This window comes from Leptosomus discolor, chromosome 8 (genome assembly GCF_034619465.1).
Source record: "Leptosomus discolor isolate bLepDis1 chromosome 8, bLepDis1.hap2, whole genome shotgun sequence".
NCBI classification, from domain to species: domain Eukaryota; kingdom Metazoa; phylum Chordata; class Aves; order Leptosomiformes; family Leptosomidae; genus Leptosomus; species Leptosomus discolor.
Window position 1 is genome coordinate 50,834,591 of NC_141398.1, and position 14,080 is coordinate 50,848,670.

General features: G+C 42.2%; 1 protein-coding gene across 1 annotated transcript in view; it reads left to right on the plus strand.

Moving 5' to 3' along the window:
- The first annotated feature begins 376 nt into the window (after positions 1–376).
- Positions 377–14,080, plus strand: part of KCTD15 (potassium channel tetramerization domain containing 15) — a 38,227-nt gene continuing 24,523 nt past the window's right edge. Inside the window, exons 1-2 of the mRNA XM_009958163.2 lie at positions 377–394; positions 1,822–1,997. Coding sequence (XP_009956465.1) covers positions 377–394; positions 1,822–1,997 — 194 coding nt within the window. The remainder of the gene's footprint in view (positions 395–1,821; positions 1,998–14,080) is intronic.

The following is a 14,080-nucleotide window of genomic DNA, read 5'->3' on the forward strand; positions in this document are numbered from 1 at the left end:
ATGAGTTTACAGTGCTCTTTGGTAAGAAAAAAACCCCCTTTGTCTTTGTTGGCAGGCAGATGAGGCACCCATAGATCAGTAAACAAGTCGCTAAAATTCTGTGGGTACTTACATACTCAGTTGTTTTTTAAAAGTTACTTCTTTTATTTATGCTATATGACATATTTACTGAAGATTGCCCACAACAGGCTCTTGTGGGAAACAAGAAAGCAACGTCTTCAGTCATGAAAGGATTCAATCACTTTCCTTGAAGGTGGTGCTGTAGTAAAAATGTTAATGCCCAATTTCGCATCGGCTGACACAGAAGTCCTAGGACAGAGTTGGTATTTGCTTCGTGTTCAGTGCAGATGTCCGTCCAGCCTCTGAAGAGAAAAAGATGTGGATTCATAATGGGGTGATGTATTTCTGTGCTGTAGATGCAGGAAATTCTTAGGAGCTAACCAAGATGAAATACAGTAAATGGAGAGGTTGTGGTGACTTTATGAAGCTGTCCAGATATATTAAGATTTTTCAGTCCCTTTCTGTATAGCTCAGAATTTTTTTTACAAATAATACTGCTCTAATTGTATGTTCATCGAGTGGCATAGCAAGGCATCTTGTGCAAAAAATACTGCTAAGAGAAAGGCGAGACCAGCTTTAGATTTCTAAGAAACGTTGTCAAAGTAATGTGGGAGAAATGGGAATTCACTTTGCAATGCTGCATGTAAAGTGCTTGTCAGATGTAAGGAAGAGCCTGGATGCTTGGTAGCATGCTTGCAGAACAAAATACCAAGAAAATTAGATTATATTCAGAAATGTCTTCAACTGTAATGTTTTGCATATGTTGCTTTACCCATGAGGGGGAGAATGGATGGACATTTTCTTAAACTTTTATAAAAGGGTTTTTTCTGTTTGCCATGTATGCCGCCTATACCGATTTAACTGAAATCAGCTTGGAGACACACGTTTCATGCAGAATAAGCTGTGCTTTTCTTACAGAAGAGAATTGAGGAATTTTCTTTTGCTATGGTTGTCCTGTTCATTTTTAAGGCATTTCAGTATTTTTTGCTTTGTAAGTCAGATGAAGATTTTTAGACTCAATTCAGAAATTTCACTAATTTTCAAATATTCTTAGGGCAGTAAACATTAGGTGGATTGTTGAATTTGTAACTTCACATGCCAGATTGTACAGTAATTTCTAACATGTCTTGTCATGAAAGCGTGGGTCAGTTTATATATCTTCCTATTTTCACTGCTTCCAGGTGATAATTGCTTTCAGTTTGAAAGCTTATTAGTTCTTTATATGTCTAATATTAAGGCTTAAATGAAAATTATCCATTTATTTCACAATTATTGAAAATAAACCAGAAAATTGATCTTAGTTTGATGTGAAATTTACTACGTGTATAAACTAAATGCCTTAGGTACTGAGGAGGTCACTAATTTAGAGGTGTCTCGTTACTGAGACAAACTTGCAAAAACCCCTGAATCCCAGTTCACAAATTGGTTATTCGTTTGTCAGGGGATATTTCACATCTAACACATAAGCCCGCGACCTTTAATTAGAATTTTGCAGTTTGTTTTATGCCCCTTGAGGCTGACACCTTGAAAAATTTTTTTCTTGATTTCTTATTGCTAATAAGCATCTTTCTCTTCCCCTCTGGTACTTTGAAGAAAATGATGCAAATACACTTAATTACAGTGGTGGCAATAATTTGTTAGCTGAATATGTGATCAGGCAGATGCAAAAATGATCTGATTAGATCTGTGATCACACTGGAAAGAAAGGTAACACACTGCTACATTTAAGAGAAACTGTTCTTTTTTGCCTTCCCTTTGCAGGAGGGAAGAAGCATGTCCCGTCTGTCTCTAACACGGTCCCCGGTTTCTCCTCTGGCTGCTCAAGGAATTCCTCTCCCAGCTCAACTCACCAAGTCGAACGCTCCCGTGCACATCGATGTAGGAGGACACATGTACACCAGCAGCCTGGCCACCTTGACAAAGTACCCAGACTCCAGGTAAGATCTCAGTGGTTTTGGGCTTGCTGCCCATTTCTGTTCATTGCATGGAAAGAGGCATGTACCTGTGAAGAATATTTCAATGCGAAATATGATTTATTATATATTCACTACTTATGAATAATTCAGTTTCCGATTTATACAGTAACTTCACTGGGGTTCTACAGAAAAAAAAGCCTGTAAAATTTATGTATTATTTAGAGAATCTATTCATTTTCTCTTTCAACGTCTTCTGCACTCTGCTGATACGTTTGAAGCACCTGTTGGTGTGCTGCCCTAGATTATTTCCAACCGTACCAAGCAACTTCTTTCTGTCAGATTTAGGGAAAAAAAAATCATTTTGCTCTTTCTTAAGAAAATGGAACAGCTCTGTTACACTGGGACTAATGGATGCTTCTGTCGGCCAGCCAAAATCCTAACCTGAGTGGTGGCTGTGCGCCTCGGTGTCAGCAGTCATTCCCTTTGGGCAGTGGCTGGCCAACCTGCTCTGTCTACTTGCAGCTGCCGATTGGATTGAATTTTTGCATACTTAAAGGTAGCTGATTTGTGCTGGACAGGTTGGTGGCGTGTCTGGCAAGATTTATTTAGATCTGGCCGGTATTATCTCAGCGTAGACTCCAGATATGCCAAATTATGAATAGATGCGGCATGAGAGTATTTTTGTGTATATGACACAGGGTCTCTGTTATTTGCCCAGGTCCCAGTCCCCCAGGGTACTGGGAACACTGTGAAGAACGGGGGATCCTGGGCAGCATCAGGCCTATGACAGTAGTGTGGAAAGGACTGCTGTGTTAAGGGTTAAAACACATTCATTGGAGCAGTATGTTAAGACATACTTGGTTTTGATTTACAGTTATGATCACTAAACCAGTTCAGCTTTTTGTCATCCAGACTGCTTATTTTTAAGAAGGGTAAAAGTGCCTCCTATGTAACCAAGAGAAGGTGTGGATGTGCGGTGTCAGGGTGCCCAGCAGACTGGTTAAAGGAGGCACTGTTGACTCAAAAGCAAACCAGAGCCCAGGTCAGCAGGCTTAATCGCCAGAGGTTTTGCTACCTGCATGGCCAGTATTTCTGTATGGATAGATTTATTTTTTTGGTATGACAACCGTGTAAAGGTCTAGTTTCATTTGAAGATTTTTCCGTTAAAAGAACTAGGGATTTTTGCATAGATTTGGCAGGTTCCCAAGCAATAAATGACATTTATGGAGACACCTTGAAATGCCTCTGATGTCATAAAGCATATGGCTGTGATTTCATTCCAAGGAAAGGGAGCTGCTGAAATTCTCTATGGAAAAGAAACAATTATTAAAATACCTATATTTTATGGTCAGATGAAAACAATACGATTTTTCTGGACAGTGTCTGTTTAATGATGTCTGTGTGGTACTACTTTAATCATAGAGTAGAAATCTGTTCAGTGGGGAGAGATTTATAACAGAGAAGCAGACAAATGCTTCAAAGTATAAAAAAATACGGAGAAGAATCAGCAGTTGTAATAGAGTAGCGCATCTGTTTCCACATTTAAAAATATCACTGCTGACACTATTTTTAAAATATGCCCCATATCAGACTTACTTAATAAAAGCTTCAGTTATGGAAGCTTTGGGAAAATATACATAAATTCACAGATTTTATTTAAAGGTAATAGAGTACTGATCTAAAACTTTTTTTTCTGTTTAATAAATAATAAAAGTGTATTTTCTTCAGATTTTGTACTTTGTTTAAACTGAAAGTACAGAACTGCGACTGACCAGAGCTCACCTGCTGCCTGATGTTTTGCTGTGTACTGTCTTTCGTTTGTATTGCTGTGTTATCTCATAAGGCTTGAATGCTTTTTCAGCTGCTCAAACTTCAGTTCTCACTGGACTAAGCTTACAGGATGAGACCTGTAAATCACATACATTTTTACAGCAAAAGATAACTCTTGACCAGCATCCCAAGTAGGACATACTGCTACACACATTATGAAGCTGGATGAAGGATACACCTTTTTTTTTTTTTTTTTTTTTCCCCTTTTTAAAACGTTTTTTTAGGTTTGTTCTTCTGCAGTGCTGTGTAGTAGACTTGGTTGGTTGCCCCCCATTGAGTCTGGCCTGCTTTCATTCCTGATTAAGGCAAAGTGCTTGTGGTTATTTCAGTGGGGATGGTTGGAGCTCCTGATGGTGCTTCACTGCCTTGGTGTATATTTTCTGTAAGGCATAGACTGTCTTTGCAGTGGTCTGTCTGGGAGAGGAATCCCAGGTCTCTCACAGGTGCAGGAGGAAGGAGATAGCTTTTCTGAGCCAAGACATCTGGAAATAATGCCAGAGCACTGTTAGCTTATGCTCAGAGATAACATGCATGGCCATATATAGAGGCATGGCCATACTCATCTGCACGCAGAGCTTTCTGGATTATTTTGGACAGCATATTAAACTCTTGGTTTGAGCATGAGTTTAAAAGCTTGAACTCTTGAGAAATGGAACAGATTTGTAGATTGTATTTCAGCAAAAGATGTAAGCATATGCTGAAATGCTTTGCTAAATCCTAGCTCCAGTCACATAGAATAGTTTGTGCTCACTAAAATTGAAAGCTGTGGGAATGAACTTCCTGTTTGTGTTACAGCCTCTTTCTTTCTCTGTGCTCCAAAATCCTAAGAAGGTTTTTAGCTTGTGGTATGTACAGTACATGTGTGTTTAAGGACACATACAGATTGTGAGCATGTGTAAAAATACAATCAGGGTATGCATACACAGAGACATCACATGCTGTTGGAAAACAGAAAAAAATAAATCACCAAATCATGTTTATCCTTCCATAGTATTTTGAGGAGGCTCAATACTGTTAGGTCCTGAACAAACTCAGTTCACGTTGACTTCAATGGGAGGGAAGAGCTCCTAGCAGCTTGCCAGATCAGGCCCAGCAGGAGCAAGTATAGGTATGACCAGTTCCTGCCTATACCTGCTCTCCAGTCACCCCTCTGGTATGATATAAATTATACCTGACAGCAGGCAGCGTGATACATTTCTTATTGTAATTTGTTAGGATTGACTATGCTCAGCCCACTCGGCTGGCTCTCTTGGCTGTTCCCAAGTTACGTGGTTGGCTCTAATTCGGGGAGAGAAAGAACCCAATTCTGGAAGTCTTACTCATGTGAGTGAATGGCTGGTGATGTGAAGTCAGAGGCCAAATGTTGCATTTCAGTGATCCCAGAGTTGTTTCAGAGCAACTTTGACAAAGTCTTTCATGTTGTTTGTATTAGGGCAGCTGCTGTGAGAAGAGCATTTGTCCATTGATGAAATTTGCCTAAGTAAAGGGGTACCAGATTAGGGATTAAAGGGGGTAGATAGCCCTTTTCCAGTAAATTTTTATGGGCTACATAAATCCTCTCATCTAAAAATGAGGAAACCTGAGTGGCACACAACTGGTGTGACTAAGGAGAAGAGAGTTAAACAGCCACAGTCAAAGATGATTTCTAAAACCGGTCATGCTCACCTTACGCAGTACTCCTACACACCTTTGCAGTTGGCTTTTTGAATGAAACACCATACAAGAAAGCAAGATGGCCTTTCAGAGGGTGAAAGGCAAGGAAAATGAGAAACAGAGAAAAGAAATTGTGATCGACAGCATAATGATGGTGGTCACGGAAACCATCTCGGAAATAATATTATTAATCCCTCTTCCTATAGCTATTTCAGGGTGCTTTCTGTGCATGCCCAAAATTGCCATTAAAGTTAACAAGCTTTGGACGTACAAGGAGACTGATGTTGTCTTACCTGGGTCTGAGGCTTAATTTCAATGGTTTATTTTCAGCAAGTTCTCCTGCCAAAACTCCCAACTCTGGTAGTTGTGAGTTACAGATAAAACAAACAAACAAAAAAATTGAATTCAGTCTAATGACTCTTACCATCAACATCTTATTTCTGAAGTCACTGGCTAAGTAACCAAATTATTCGTCTTTGAGAGCATTTCCTCTAGAAATTCCATTTATGTTTTCACCCAGAAGACCTCTAAAGCAGCCCCTTCACACGTTGACGCTTGGATGTGGATTTATATGACAGATCATAAAGGTTGTAAAACCTCTAGCACATCTATAAAGTGAGTTGCAAATTGTATTTATCCAAGGGAGTGAGACAATTCTTCCATTTAAAAAAACAAACCCACACCAGAAGTCCAAGCTCCTAACATCCAGTCAGGAATACCCAAGGGCATTACCAGATCCTCCAGTCTTATTCCCACTGAACTCAGTGGCAGACGTCTCATTGCCTTCAAGTGGAAAAGAAGTTCCAAATCCTTGTATACCACAGCAAGCCCCAGCTTCTTGATTTCACTGGAAATTTTGATATCACTTTGAACTTCTATTAGGAAGCAGAACAAGATTTTTCAGCAGAAGCCCTGAATAGTTTTAGCTCAGAGAATTGCTGTGAGCTCTTTGGGAGTTTTTCTGCTATAAAAGGTAAATATATTTACCTTACATTCTTGGTTAATTAGTATTTGTTGTGTAACCCTCTAGTAAGGATAAGTATGTTCTTCAAAATCTATTTATAAAAAGTCATGCTTTCTGTGACATGAGTCATGTGACAGAAAGTGAGCAGGAATCATTTTAATTGAAGCGCTGACATCTAGGTGGGGATAGTGTAGGCACACAGACCCCGGGGAGCCTCCGCCTGACAGTTTGTAGCACACCATGTTTGGGACCTCTCAGCTCCCAACCTTTCCTCTTCAGGAAGATGGAACTTTTTGACCCTGTGGCCCAAGGCATGCTGAGCAGGTGCTAACATAGTGCATGTGCTGATCTCAGCTTTTGGGGCAGCTGGGCTTTACCACCCTGTTCACTGGAGGCTCTGTCCTCCATAGAAAACCAGCACAGGCCATTAACTGTTTCAGAAACTGATGACCTTAGCTGTTACAAGACATAGTAGAGTTTTCCAGGTGTATCGCTGCCTCACCTCCCTCTGAACCCATGGACTTTTTTGGTGATTTACAAAGGAATCTCCTGAAGCATGTGTTTTCTCTGCTGAATGTTTCTTGTCAGAACAAACTGTCATTCTTGTATAGACCCACCCTCAGACAAGCTCTCTCCTACCAAGTATGACCTTCTGATTCTAGCTACTTTGTAGGTATCTGTGGTTTTTACTTCCCCTACCTTTTCCTCCAGCACCTCTATCTCTCTGGTTTCTGGAGCTCAGGGCTAACAGGGCTGAGATCTTCTGCTTTTCCGATGTTTTCTGCAGCCACACCGGGCTGGACTGGACTGAGTTCAGGGGATTGCTTTTCAAGTTTTAGGACCCCTCTGTTGTCCCTGATAGAACATGATTTCTGACCCTGCATAGCGGTTTCGTAAGCTCAAACACACCTGCTGCAGAGATCTACAAGAAACATTTTCCACATCATCCTTTACACTAAGGGCTCCATGCTGCGTCCTGCTCTGCACTTCTTGGGAGGGAGCAGGGAAATTCTTAATTCTGATAAGTTTAGGATATGTAATTCTCCGGATTTAGCATACCTGAGAACATCTCATGTTTCTTGCTTGTGTAGGATCAATCCAGTGTCACTCTTGTGATAATTTATTTGCTAATTTCCCATCAAATCTGTGTATTATTGATGTTATTGCCTGCAAACAATGTCCAATTAGTAAATTTCTCACTTGCCCCATGCTGTCAGTTAGGGTGTAAATGAGTCCTTAAACAAGGCCTGTACTCCAGACAGGTTAAGTGGACTGAAGACCAGATTTGTTCATAACCAGAAATTGTTGCTGGCTGCAAAAGCACAGCACGTTTGAGTTCAGGATCCCTGTCTGGAGCAGAGGTGGTGTCAGCTCTCCTGGGCCAGCACAGCCTCCTGCCAGCCCCATGCTGCAGCAGTCCTGCACCGCTGTGGCGTTGGTAGCATTCATCATGACTTCAGTGTCTCCCAGACCTCTCCATGCCACTGCCATTCCGTGTTGCTCGCCCGCCTGGCATCTGTATAGTGTCTTGTCCCTCTTCCATCCTTCTCTCATCCCTGCACATCCACTAAATGACTCTTGTTTTAAGCACAGTGAAGGACATAGGCAAACATGGTGCCACGGCACATTTCACCCTTTGTAAGGTGCTACTCTTCCTACCAAGGTCAGTTGTTGAGTGCCCCATTTGTGGGCTGATACCAAGCTCTGACACTCGCAAGCTGTGAACTGTTGTATATTACCCAAAAGGCAAAGAGTTTCTGAGTCGGAGCCAGCAGCCCACGTTCAGGCAAAGCGCTACAAAACGCGCCTGCTTGTGAGCCGCAGCGCAAAGCTCATTAATTTTAATAGATATTGTGAACTTAAACCGTACGCAGACTTTAAAGCAAAAACACCTGAAGAGGCAGGAGCAAGTGTTTTCCCTGCACGTTACAAATGCTCAGATGCAGGTTATGGGCCCGGTGCACGAGCATAGTGCACACCTAACAGCACTGCACACCAGCATGGCAGCTCTGCAGAGAGGGGTGAGCCTGCCAGGGCTCCCTGGGGCTTTGCCATTGTTTAAGGCAATCAGGTGTATGCTACAGATGAGAACAAGTAAAGGAGGTTCTGGTTATATGCAGTGCCTTTTCTGAATTAACATAAGAATTTTTGTGGAGATTAATTTTCAGTTTCATTTCATGCACCTGCAATTTAGAGATTTTTCTTACTTGGTTGTTGACTGGGCAAATCTCTCTTTTGTTTCCAAGGGAAATTTGACCAGCAGAAGCCTTGAGGAAAAACCCCTTAAAAAAAGCCTTTCCCCTTCCTGTCCTTTCTCTCCCCTGTGGATGTTGCACTTACTAGAGTGGGAGCTGGAGCAAGTGAAGGAATGCTCATTGCCAGACTGCTGGATCAGACAGTGTAAAACAAACCAGTCTTTGCCCATCTGCAAAGCCAAGTACTGCTATTTTGTATGGGTGCTGCATGGCTGAGGTCACGCAAGTCCATGCAGTGCTTTGATAAGCTCTGGGAAACGTATAAACCATTCCTTCTTATGGGCAGGCATGCATTGGTGCTAGGACGCATCCAGCACAGCTCCCGGGCAGTGTGCAGGGCAGAGCACGGTGGGTGGAGGTGAGGACCTATTTCCTTTTGCAGACAGACTGGCTATAGCCGCTAAGGCAGGAGCCGCACCAGTCCCAGGTCTGTGAGTGCCAGGGCATGACCTGTGACAGAGGAGGGGCACATGGCTTGGCCTCTGTGGAAAAGAAAAATAGTCTGTAACAGGGACGTAATTACAGCTGGGAGTGATGATGTTAGATACCCTGTCTCTAGCTTTCGTTAATGGGAAAAAGTCCTGGATTCAGGGTCTGGCAGTGCACGTGGAAGCACACCCTGATAGCAGATTTCCTTGCATTACCCAGGGCTGTTGCACAGCTGGAGCAGTAGCTTTAGTGGTGAAGGAGAGTCGTCCGTGTAACTCTAACCCTTTATTCCAGTTACTCCAGGGAGATAGGAGGGAAGGAATTTATATGGAAACTGATTCTTCAGACCTGTCTGTGTCCACCTCTCTGGGATCTCTTACTAACTGGCATGTAGGGAGCCACAACAGAGCTGAGCTGTCTGCTGTGATAAAGGTGTTTACTCCTTACTGGACTTGATAACCACTGCCTCGCCCAGCACAGCCGCTGCCTGGGGACTGCCCGCAGGCTCTGGAGAAGAAAGCAGAGCTTACCCTTTGGGAGTACAAATCTTAACTGTAATTGGGTGCTGAGATCAGGCCCTGTCGATGAATGAATTATTTGTGTGTTTACTTGGAATATTTGATGAAATGTACAAGAAAATACTGCTAGCTAGTCTCTGATGAACACTTTTGGAAATTATTGTTTCTCTGTATACATTTACAGCCTGGGTTATGTGGAGTTCTAGGCATAAATAGGTATTACAGCATCTAGGAAGGGGCAGACCAAGCTAGTTGTGGAGAGGAGAAGATAGCAGATCAACACTCATCTCACCTACAGAAATAAAATTATGGCTGTGGTGCTATGTCTGGCACAAGCTGTTCAAAAAATCTGAATTTGAGAAAAGTGCACATTCCTATCCAGATACTGGCATAGTGGGCTCAGCTGGTTGAAAGGAAGAACAAACATCTCTGTGCACCTTGTGCAGCCTGGCTGTGGTTAGGAGGGGTGTCACTTAGGCCTCTGAGAGGAGTCAAAAGATTAAACGGTGTCTCCAGTACCTTCGGTGCAAAACCCGGCTGACCTTGTCCCATTTTCTGCTTTTCTTCATCTGCAATGATAACATGACTGTAGCCGAGTTACTAATGTGCTAAGTGTAATTCCCACCCTTCTTTCTTACAACAGGTTGAGAACTAGTCTGGTTTATTAAAAACTTACAAAGAGAAGCCAACAGACAAGGAGAGCAAAAATGCAGCTTTTTTTTTTTTTTCCTTTAGCACTCCTTATTTGTAGCAGTTTCTAAGATTAGTTGCCTACCACTCACTTGACAGGGCACTTTGGTGCCAGCAGCACAATTTAAGTGTTTTCCAGCAGTCATTTTCAGGGCAGTAACCTGAAAAGCATTACCAGCATATTTCAAGAAACCACTCCCACAGGATGCTGTGGAAGCAACCTACCGCCTCCTTTTATGTGCTGCTAATGGAGGCTGTCTCTTGCTGATGAGCAAGTAGGTGTAAAGTACTGCACCTGGGTTCAGGTTCACAGGTCTAGCAGCTTTAAACTTAAAGCAAAGGGGAATCTCCTTTATTGATTGCTTCTTCATGTGCTGTGCATCCAACTCCCTCATCACATGGAGAGGAGTTATGTAAAGATGCAGATTCGGTACCTTTGTACTGGAAATCGTGTCCTTAGGTCACAACTAACCACTGTACAACTGGAGCAGATAAGGCATTACCTCTTCATATTTGGTTTTTGAATGCACGTGACTGGTATTTGTCCTTTGATTTACACATTTTTGATTTATAAAGACCCTGCAATGGCAGGTAGACCTGGTCTGCTTAGGGGGATATTTCATGAACTACTTAGGAAGTTTATAAAACAGATTCCCTAGGTTATGAAGCAAGGGGGTATCTGTTTTGTAAGGAACATGTTATGAAATGAATTTGTCTCTAGGCCTAACTTAATTATTTTAATGATCCCACTGGTGGTTGTCGTAGGTGTCGTTCTGTGTATATATTGTGACCTACATGCTTGTGATCATTTATGAAATACAAGATTTAAAAATACATTGGACCTTATTAATTCCTTGCCTACTTTTACTGAAATAAATGGAGGTGGTTTGGATATTGGTGTGTTGGGCCAAGTCTCTCTTCCAGTGAAGTCAATGAGAGTTTTACCATAAGCTTAAATGGAAATAAAATAAGCCCTGTTCTTTTAGAAATCTGACCTAATATTAAACCTGGCCAAAATAATCCCTAGGGAAACTCCGTTGACCTCTGTGGAGTTACTCCAGGGATGTGTAGTGATGTGATATGTGGAGAGGAGTTACAAGAACCTGAATGTTGTAGTAAGATGCTTCTGCTGGGTATCCACAGTACTTGGTCTCAAAAACATCTAAAGGTATAAAACCAACAGGCAAATAAAGACAAAGAGTTGTGCATTTACGGGTGTATGCACATACCTTTCCTGGTCAGATGGCCTTCCCAAAGAGATGAGTCCACTGGTTTTGAAGGAACTACTCCAAATTTGTAGCTGTATAACTGAAATCAGAATTAATCTATTTATGGGTTAATAAAATCTTTAAGAACAAAGCGCATATTTAAATAGAAGATTTAGCAGGCAAGCAAACACAGGATTCATATGTGAAAGTGTAAGGGAAGCTAGATCTCTCAAGCACAGAGAACAAGATTGTGTGGAGGATGCCAGGCTGTAGCTGACACAGGTCATGCCCCATGCTGCTGCTAGCCACATTGACTTTGCCACGTTTCTCTGTTACATGAAATGTAATAAACTGAGTATACCTAGTCCTGGCAGCACATCAGCTTGTTCCTTTGTGCTGCACTGACATTAAATGCATAACCTGGCAACTGAAACAGGTAAGTATTGTCAGTCACTCTCATGCTTGGTATATCTCCATTGATAGAGAGTTACACCAGGTTGATGGCCCTCCTTACACATTTGATAGCTGGGAGAAGCTGCAGAGCTGGAATTAAACTCCAGAGTTACAAACTCATACCTCCGTGCTCTGTCCACTGAACTCCCTACTCCTTCACCTCATCTGCTGTGATTAGTGTGTACTTCAATCTTTTGATGCTTAAAAAAGAAATGACACCTGTAAACATTTTAGAGGGGTTAGTTTTTACCTGATTTGCTTTCACTTGAAACTCTGCCAGGCAGGGTGGCTATTAGCTTCGCGTGTGTGCACGATTGCATTCCTTATTGATGCAGTCACTGTGACAACTGCTTGTCTGTCAGAGCTGGGCACCAGGACAGATAGGCTGAGCAGTATTCTGGTGTTTACCTGTACTGTGTTGATTTCACTCTACTGCAGTATGGTATACCTTCAAAGGCTAAAATTGCTGCTTTCTTATCTGCTGAGGACCACATAAAGCAAAACCTGAAAGGAGTCCTGCACGTGGATGCTGGGAAGCTATTATGCAGCACTTGCACCGTTACTCTTGGTCAGACTCAGAAGGGATCAGTTGGCAAGCGTTGGAAACTGAGATTTGCACCGTAAAGCTGAAACGCTGAAGGAATCCCAGTCCAAAGGGCAGGCTCCCGTTACGCCTCTCTCCTAATGGAGTGCAGATGCTACCAGTGCTGCAGGTAATCCGTTTAGATCTGGTAGACGCTTTTGCAGCAGCAAATCTCTTTCTCTTGAGAAAGCAGACAATGAAAACCAGGGACTCTTTTTAACCTCTTTGGTGTCATACTGTGTTATGCCAACAAGTTGCACCAGTACAATTTACATTGAAGGCTGCAGCTTTGGCATTTGGGAAATGTGGTGTGCCTTCTGGGAGACGGCTGCCTAAATTCTGCCATTGCAAAACTTACATACAATTTCACAGACAAATCTGGCTAGTAGAACTCCATGGGAACCAGTAGATGACAATAGAGAAACTGGGACCTTTGCTTGTGCTGGCATTGTCTGGGAGGGAATGAGGGCTCAATTGGGGCCAGTAGTACTTAACCATGCTGTTGAATGAGGAAAAAAATTCAATGACCAGTTTTTAATCTTACAGAGTGTGTGTGAGGGAAATCACACATGGATTTGTAACCAGTTCCAAACCTTTTTATTCTGTTCACATCCAGTTGTATTCTGTTTGCAGACGTGAGGGTTAAAGCAGGGGCCTGCTTCTGCTTTCAATTAAATCAGAGGATGTTTTGGCCTTGACTTCACTGGGACCAGAATCAAACCCATGACCATAGTATTGTATTTAAGAATGAATCTCTTGCAGTCACATAAAAAAGCCAGGTTCAGCTTTCATTATCTCATCAGAATCCAACAGTTAACAGTTTTCTTATTGTTTTAAATTTTTTGCCAAGCTTAATTCTGTAGGGCAAGTGTCCTCTGTGCAGCGGGTGTATTGCTGTCTCTTGTCGTGGGTGCAGGTTGCCTCTCCATAGCCCATAGACAGGGATTCCCCCTTTTTGCGGGAATGTGGCCGTGGAGTCAGGCTCTTCCCAGTGGACATGTTGGCAGGTTGCTTCTTCTCTGTCTCTGCTCTCTGGCTGCAGTAACAAAAAACCTACTGGAAATTCCTCTTCGCTTCTGCCTTCCAGCTGATGACAGCTCGGGTGCACCAGCAAAAACTGTTGCATAGGTCTTCCTCTTCTTACTTGGTGTGGATATATAGGCTTTGGTGGTTGTTTTCCCTTCAAGATAGCTTTTTAACAAATTATTCTTGACGTGTTCACTTTCTTTAAGTGAACAGCCAGGAAAAATATGTTAAGTACAGCTTAATCAAATGTAAGAATGAACAGGAGCATCATTCATTCATCATTTTAAGCGTGGTAACAAAAATACAGATCGAGAGAAATGGATGCAACTTCCCAATCACATACATGTTTGTAGAGAATAGTTACAGGCTACCTGTAACTACCTGCAGTGTCTTTGTGACAGAGTGAGTGGTGGTGTGAGCTGTACGGGAGGTATGCAGTAGTGTAATTGCAGCAGTGTTACATTATGGGACTGGGCAAAATTGGTGTAGTTTACT